General features: G+C 45.2%; 1 protein-coding gene across 1 annotated transcript; it reads right to left on the reverse strand.

Annotated features, from left to right (window-relative positions):
* Positions 1-765: 765 nt before the first annotated feature.
* Positions 766-8,737, reverse strand: ERVMER34-1 (endogenous retrovirus group MER34, member 1). Its single transcript, XM_011958748.1, has 3 exons — positions 8,600-8,737; positions 8,188-8,326; positions 766-3,201 (listed from the first exon to the last, which is right to left on the reverse strand). The coding sequence occupies exon 3, from the start codon at positions 2,767-2,769 to the stop codon at positions 1,078-1,080; it is 1,692 nt and encodes a 563-aa protein (XP_011814138.1). The 5' UTR covers positions 2,770-3,201; positions 8,188-8,326; positions 8,600-8,737; the 3' UTR covers positions 766-1,077.
* Between the last annotated feature and the right edge of the window lie 3 nt (positions 8,738-8,740).

An 8,740-nucleotide genomic window follows, 5' to 3' on the forward strand; every position in this document is an offset into this window, starting at 1 on the left:
TACTAAAAATACAAAAAATTAGCCAGGTGTGGTAGCGGGCACCTGTAGTCCCAGCTACTTGGGAGGCTGAGGCAGAAGAATGGCATGAACCCAGGAGGCAGAGGTTGCAGTGAGCTGAGATCAAGCCACTGCACTCCAGCATGGGCGAAAGGGCCAGACTCTGTCTCAAAAAGAAAAAAAAATGATAACATACTAGGTACCCTGTTCTGCATCTTGCTATTTTTCAGTAATGGCATAATCTTTAGCAAGCTATTTGCCCTTTGAGTTGATTCATCTGTAAAATATGAACACTGTGAGGATTAACTAGAAAGATGCATGTAAGGAACTAACCAGAGGACTGGGCAGAGTGAAGCATTTGATATAATAGATGCCACCTCAACACTCCCTACATCCTACTTCCACCTGCAGTCCATGTCGTAAGATGGCTAAAATGCGTATCAGACTAACATTCCATTAGACCACTAAAATGCCCATGGGAAGTCAGGAAAGCTCAGATCATACCAGCCTAAATTATTTGTGGCTCTCTCTCTAAAGTAAGTTTTCAGTCGATTCTGATGACTAACCAATATTTATTCTTTGAGACAAATTTAAGGACATAGTCTTGTATATGCGTACATTGGATTCTTCTACTTCAACCAAAATCAAGGGAACAAAATTCTCTTATCTATTCAAACACACGCTTTCGTCTATCAAGAAGTCTACAAAGTGCTGTTGGGAGAAACTTTCCTGCTCCCAACTTAGTTCCAGTGTTTGGGGGCTTGCAAATTAACAGATTAATAGAAAGAACGTTTATTATATATGCATGCAAGAACACTATAAAGAGTAGCTCTCTGAACAGCAAGGGGTAAGGGTTTACAGATCAATGTAATGGTGTGTGTCTTAAGGCTTCAGAGTGAAACTATGAAAAGTTCTGATAAGGCTTATTTACAATACCTTGGGAGATCCTAGTGCTAAGTGCCCTTATAAGAGGAACACTCGGAGGAGGGTTTTGGCAGCTGAATTCTCAGTAAAGCCTGCTTTACTCATCAAAGTTTAGCTAAGGCTTTTTTTCTGCAGCTGCTGTTTGTTCAGATATTCTCAAAGTAGACTTGTGTCATACTGATGGGTTGTTAGTCCCTTCATTGCCCTATTTGAAACTTGACATGAAGTTTCATTGACAAGGAGCTGTGCTGATTGCTGTGGAGATAAGGCTGGGTTCAGAGGTTGGGAGTTAAGGGATCTGTGAGATTTGCGAAAGACGTGAACATAGATTAGAACAAAGATGAATAAGCAGAAAAGAACAATTAAAAGCACATAGCCCCATGATCTGAACCAGTCTCCCACGTTTGCAAATAGGCCTTCCCAATCAAATAACGGTCCATTCTTCAGGTTCTCAGATATTTCATATAGATGTTGTATATCAGACATTATTGCTTCCGAATTATTTATATAGAGGCAACACTGTTTGCCAACAGTTCTACAAGCCGTTTGTCGTTGGGTGGTTGGTATATCCAAGACATGATCCTTTTGGGAGGCTGACGCTAAACTGCTAACTTTTGATTGGTGTGCTTCCAAGGTCTGCTTAGTGGCACTGATTTCCTGTTCCATTGCTTTGGAAATGTTTAGAATTGCCTTTTCTAAATCGTAAGTTCCCAAACTTGGAAAAAGGGCCCTTATTGTTGAATTGTCCTTGGGGTTGCAATACAGAGGTGGATTGTCTGTGTCTCGTTGGGTGCATCTATGTGGTGTTACTTTATGAATGAAGGATCTCAGGTTTGTAATTTGGCTAGCATTTAAGGTGAGGTATCTGGTGAGGGAAGGTACCAGATACCCAAGTCCACATCGTCCAGACCATTTAGGTGGAAACCCTTTGTACACCCCATTGCCGCATAAAAAAAAGAGGCCAGAGTTGTTCACAGACAAGGTCAGATTGGAACCTGTGAGCCACCAGGTAGGGGTCTGGTGTCCATCATGACCTTTGTCATTAGTTATGTTGGCATCTGCACATCTCCATTTCCCATGTGCCTGTGTCAGGCCATAAGAGCAAAATAGGTTGCGAAATAGCTGGTACAGAAGGCCTCTGGTTTGGTTTTGGCAGCTATAAAGACAGGTGCCATTACCTGACCAGGTCAATCCAGAATTTCGATCTACCCATTTGTAGTCTTGGGTATTGGGTAGACCAATCAAGGGAACAGCTGAGCTGTTCCAGGTCTGGTTTGTGCAACCTGCAAACCAGGAACATTGTCTAGTGCCTAGGCAAACACTTGTATCATCATAATCATTCCTGGATTCATCTGTAACATCTATAGAGGGCATGAAAGTGCCATCTGTAAAATCAAACCATAATATTTGATTACAGTATTGTTTAGGTATATTACCTAGGAAGGGTCCAGTGCCATTTTTATTTTCTACACAAAGAGAAAAATTTCCCTCCAATAACCTTACTTGAGCGAAGGATAGACCTTGAGCTTCCATGGAGGCTTCCCAGTGCCAAGTCGCTTTACCATAGGAGGAAGTAGACTGATTCTGTACTTCTGCTTGTGGATACCACACCCTTTCATACATCCATTGTCCAGAATAGGTCCACCAGGTGCTTGCACTGGCAGGAACAAAAACTAGTTCGGGTTGTTCTGCATTATCTAGATGCTCACATAGCCAGCAATTAGACTGATTAGTCAAGATAGATAGTGTTCGGAAAACTGGTGCAAGCAGGTGTTGAGCTTGTACTAGAATTGTCAAAAAAGCAGTAAGGGTTAATTGAAGCAGGGCATAGTCTGAAAGGGAGACCATACTGGAGGAACAGAGGGAAAACAGGCTAGGTTAAGACAAGCAAACTCCAGACAATGGAGATTCAATGAAAGGGGAGGGTTTTGTTTAAATTTCTAAGTCAGAGAATTTTCCAGGTCAGGGAGGGAAGATGTTTCAGCTACTTGGAGATGGAGACGAAGTTCTTGGTCTGAGATACTGAGTAAAGCTGTCTACTTCATCTGCTCATGGAGCCTGTGAGTAGGTGCTGAAATTCCTCAACTTGAGGTAACCCATAGGCATGACCTTCCAGTTGTCATGTGATGATCTTGATCTAGCTTGCTGTGGCTTGTACAAATTCAGGAATTTTATTTTGATGGCTGTGTAGGTGGGTAGCACTACTTCATAAGGTCTCTTCTTTTTCCAGGGAGGTTATAATATATCTTTTCTTCTAAAAACTTTGATATACTTGATCACCTGGTTGAAAAGATGGCAGGGTCTGTTAGAGAAAGCCACATATTTTTACCTGTTGAAAACATGCTCCAAGTATACTAATTATTGTATATAATTAATCATAGTTTTGAATTGTTCACTGAAGTCCCCACAATACTCATTCAATCTATGAAAGTTTTAGAGATGCCAGTAGGCACAGAGTAGCCAGAAACTATTTCAAAAGCAGTCAGTCCTCCTATTTGGAATATTCAACCTTTTTTGTTTGTTTCTTATTTTTTGTAGAGATGGGGTCTCACTTTGTTGCCCAGGCTGGTCTTGAACCTCTGGCCTCAACTGATCATCCTGTCTCAGCCTCCCAAATTGTTAGAATTACAGCCATGAGCCACTGTACCTGGCCAGTATTCCAGATCTTTATAAGGACCAAGGATAATGCTTTTGGCTGTCTGAGTCCAGTTTATTGACAGATTTTTTCCTAGAGTTCATTTTATGTTTAGATTTTTAGGTTCCACTTGCCTTGAGGATTGAGGATAGTAGGGGAGATAAAATTTTAATGAATATCCAAGAGTTTTGCAAGGAAGTGATTTAATTCTGCTGTAAAGTGAGTTCCTTTATCTGATTCAATTCATAAAGGAATGCCAAAACAAGAAATAATCTCAGTTGTTAGTTTCCTTTCCACTGTTATGGCCTTAGCACATCTAGTTGGATAGCACAGTCCATCCATTAAACATGCAGTGAGAACAGTCTAAGGCTGGAGACAAATCTATAAAGTCCATTTAGAGTACCATAAAAGGCAATGTGGGTCTTGGAAGACTCTTTGTAGTATGCTTACCATACTCCAGAGTCTTGGTGAGATTTACGAGTACTGTACTGGGAAACAATCTGATCAGAAATGCTATGGATGCCAAGAGCCGACTGTCTTTTGGCTCTTTTGATCATCCTATTCACGTATATGTAAATATTTTAAAATTTTCTGTATACTAATTATGTTCTGACGTTTAGAAAACCTTTCCAGCTGAGGGCCAGGCACGGTGGGACACACCTGTAATCCGAGCACTTTGGGAGGCTGAGCCGGATGGATCACTTGAGGCCAGGAGTTCAAGAACAGCCTGACCAACATGGAGGAACCTTACCTCTACTAAAAATACAAAAATTAGCTGGTCATGGTGGTGTGCACCTGTGGTCCTAGCTACTTGGGAAACTGAGGGAGGAAAATTGCTTGAACCTGGGAGGCGGAGATTCCAGTGACCCAACATCGCGCCACTGCACTCCAGCCTGGGTGACAGAGTGAGACTCTGTCTAAAAAACAAAACTCAAAACAAACAAAACACCTTTCCAGCTGAGGAGAGACTACCTTTCTTGGGGGCTAGCCAATTCTCAGAGATAACAAGGGGCCAACCAGGAGCATGTCATTGATATACAAACTAATCCAGAGCCATACCTCCTCTATCTGGCCCTTACACACATGTAAGCAATTATCTGTCTGCCTTAATCATCCCAGGGCCACGTGCTATGCAACTAGGGGACAACCTCTACAGTTTGAAATCCATTGAAATGATTTAAACTAGCCAATCCTAAGCTGTTCACCCTGCCCTGTCTCTTCTTTCCCATGGAGGTTAACACACATCCCTGGCCTTGAGTGGAACGAAATGACCCAGGCCACAAGCACATGACCAGTGGGACTGGAGGGTTCCTTGATGTGTTTGTCACCAAGGCCCGAATCTGGCTCTCTTAACAGAAAGGCAATTGACACTCATGGGGTCACTTAGCAAAACAGCTGCTTCTAACGGGGATTGCAGACTTCAAGAAACTGAGATGCAGCCAGGCACAGTGGCTCACGCCTATAATCCCAGCACTTTGGGAGGCCAAGGCGGGCAGATCACATGAGGTCAGGAGTTCGAGACCAGCCTGACCAACATGGAGAAATCACAGCTCTACTAAAAATACAAAATTAGCCAGCTGTGGTGGCACATGCAATCCCAGCTACTCAGGAAGGTAAGGCAGGAGAATTGCGTGAACCTGGGAGATGGAGGTTGTAGTGAGCCGAGATTAGGCCATTGCACTCCAGCCTGGGCAAAAAGATGGAAACTCCATCTCAAAAAAGAAACTGAGATGCATGAGCTGTGGACCAGGGAGCACTGCAGGGAGTAGTAGCAAACCCTGTATAAAAAAAAAAAAAAAAAAAAATCTGAAATCACCCTTTCTTGTGCCACTTTGAAGGTTAACACAGTGCTTTAAGCAGAAGGGTAAAGTAAGTCTCCATAAAACCCAGAGAAGAGAATGTGAAGCTCCTCTTTGGAGGAGCTGGACTCCTGTCTGGAGTCACAGCTGAACAATTTCCTTATAGTTTCCTTATAGCACCTTTGTGATATTTTTACATGTCACATATGATGCATTAAACTTAACCTTAGTTTGACAGTGCATTAAAACCAAGTGTTGGTATTTGACACTGTAGGCAGTAATGGTGCAGCAAAATAGTGTAAAGACTGCTTTTACCTGAGAACATCTGAAGACTGGCTGACTCTGGTCATGCCTCCCAGAACCAGATTTCAATGGGTATGGACATTTGAACTGTTACCTACTTAGGCCATGGAATGTCTCAGGTTACTCAAACTCAGCCACAAATGCCTTGCGTCACTTGCGTTTATCCTGATCTCAAAGGCAGGTGTGCACACTTACCAGCTGGCTATTGCTACCAATGGATTCCCAATTGTGCTGCCTTTGCCTAACCTCTACGTGCTCTCCCAGGCACAACCACAGAAACCTTCACTGAGATACTGAAATTAGCATTATCCACCCCACACACCTGTTTTTATTTACTCAGTTTTGACAAGCTTTTCCATGTTTATTGCTGTGAAAACAATGAGCTAGCTCTGGGTATTCTAGGACAACTTTCTTCCTCTCAGGTAAGTTCCATAGCATATATATATTTTTTCTTTTCCCTCGGAGACAGGGTCTCACTCTGTTGCCCAAGCTGGAATGCAGTGGTGCAAACATGGCTCCCTGCAGCCTTGAACACCTGGGCTCAAGGGATCCTCCCACCTCAGCCTCCCCTGTAGCTGGGACTACAGGCATGCACCACCATACCCGGCTTCTTTTTTTTTTTTTTTTAATTATTTTTAATAGAGACAAGGTCTGGCCATGTTGCCTAGGGTGGTCTCAAACTTCTAAGTTCAAGCGATCCTCTCATCTTGGCATCCCAAAGTGCTAGTATTACATACAGGTGTGAACCACCACGCCTGGCCTCATAGCACATTTTTCATGTCAGTTGGATCCCGTGGCATCAGGCATGTTCCTATGCCCATGTAGTGACCTCAGTTGCCACCCTAATTGACAAAGCCATTAACCTTACAATAGGTTCTCTTATTTACCTTTGTTTCCCATTCTGTGTCAACTCTTACAATTCCATAAAAGAGTGCCTTTCTACTTGACAGATCAACCCCTCCTCATCTTGCAACTCTGTAATGCTCTAAACCTGTACCTCTCCCTGATGGAGAACCCCACTCCACATACACGTGATTACAGTCACAGAGTTGGCTTCTAACCCCCAAGAAGACCCCTTAAGACACTCCCTTGAGTCATCCACACTTACTCTGGGCCAGGTGTGGTGGCTAACACCTGTAATCCCAACACTTTGGGAGGCCGAGCAAGGCAGATCACCTGAGGTTGGGAGTTTGAGACCAGCCTGGCCAACATGGTGAAACCTCATCTCTACTAAAAAATACAAAAATTAGCCAGTGTGGTGGTTTGTGCCTGTCTTCCCAGCTACTCGGGGGATCACTTGAACTCAGGAGGTGGAGGTTGCAGTGAGCTGAGATAGTACCACTGCACTGCAGCCTGGGCAACAGAGCAAGGCTCTGTCTTAAACAAACAAACAAACAAAAAACAGACTTACTCTGTTCTGTGACAGCTCTTATAAACAAAATTTTCAGAAAGATAATAACTGGCTATGACATAGTGAGCTTGTACACTGGCGAAAGAGAAAACATACACTACTTACACTGACTAGATATACCCTGGGACTCTGCCATGTCCTTGGCAGTCTGGAAGCCCCACAGATGACGATGATGATGATTTGAGATGGAATTATTATTCTTACTATTATTAATTGAGATGGAATCTGTTCTCACTGTTGCTCAGGCTGGAGTGCAGTGGTGCGATCTCTGCTCACTGCAACCTCTGCTTCCCGTGTTCAATCTATTCTCCTGCCTCAGCCTCTCGAGTAGCTGAAATTACACGCATGCACCACCACGCCTGGCTAATTTTTGTATTTTTAGTAGAGATGGGGTTTCACCATGTTGGCCAGACGGTTCTCGAACTCCTGACCTCAGGCGATCCGCCCGCCTCGGCCTCCCAAAGTGCTGAGATTACGGGAGTGAGTCACTGCGCCCTACTCCCCACAGATTCTCCACCTCAGCAGATACTCCCATCACCAATGGGCATATAATTGCTATCCGATTACAGCTATTTATTTTCCTATATAAATTGTTATTGTTCATTGCGCAACACTTAGGAAACTGATAGAGTATCTTTATGGAATGGTAGGACACAGAAAACTGCCAAATGGGCAGACAAAAATGGACTCCCTGTCTCTCCTCCACCCAGCTTGCGACCCTACCCTTATCTCTTACTCATGTTTATTGTCGGGCAAATGTCCCACAACCTAAAAAAGAAATGGCTATCAAAGGGGGACAAGCAATTATGCTATGGATTAGACATGGGACCAAATGGACTTCTTTAGCTAGTGTGCTCACAAAGGGCAGACATAGGAGAGGCTCAAGAAAAAACAAAGCATTATACTTACAAGACCTAAAGACAGAAACCACGCCAGCCATATAGGGAAAGACACCAGGATGGTCAGTAGGCAGTAGACCACCGTGAGGGAAAGGTTTGGAACACAGCCTCTATTGCCTTCTGTTAAGTGAGCCGGATTCAGACACCAGGAACCCTCCGGTCCCACTGGCCAGGTGCTCGGGACTGGGTAATTTCCTCCGCTCAAGGCTAGGAACATACCTGCGCTTAGAACTGAGGCTGCCGCACCTCCGCAGACGTAGAAGACGAATTCTTGGAGCTCAGGGTCTGCCGGGGTTGGGTTCCTGCTGCCGCGCGCGCTACCCGCCCGAAACCCGCTACAAGTAGCGGCGCGTCTGCCCTGGGGAGACAAAGCGCAAACTTGTTACCGCGCAGGGACCTGCCCCGGGATCCTCCCAGCTGCTCCGCAGGACGCAGCGCCTGTGCGTCCCGCGGCCCTGGGACTGGTGCGGCCTTCCGCCTCCTGGGCCGCGGAGGGCTGCTCTACCCCTCCGTTCTGGCCGCGGGAAGCAGAGGAGCTCGGGGCGGGCAAAGCTCGAGGGGACACTGGGAGAGCCCAGACCCTGCCTGGGAGCACTCCCAGCCAGAGTCCAAAGAGCAGAGACGCACTCACAGCGCAACTCCTCGGGACAAACTGGCCGACGATCCCCACCTGGCCAGAAGACCAAGAAGAAGGCGCGCGGCGGGAACTGACCGGAGCAGGGACGCACGAGGGCCGGGAAGATCCCGGGCTGGGGATCTGGGGCGGGGCGGG

Source organism: Colobus angolensis, unplaced genomic scaffold, assembly GCF_000951035.1.
Source record: "Colobus angolensis palliatus isolate OR3802 unplaced genomic scaffold, Cang.pa_1.0 Scaffold473, whole genome shotgun sequence".
Classification (NCBI taxonomy): domain Eukaryota; kingdom Metazoa; phylum Chordata; class Mammalia; order Primates; family Cercopithecidae; genus Colobus; species Colobus angolensis.

Coding starts and splice junctions, on each gene's coding strand:
- ERVMER34-1 (XM_011958748.1), bottom strand. CDS start 2,769: ATGGTCTCCCTTTCAGACTATGCCCTGCTTCAATTAACCCTTACTGCT.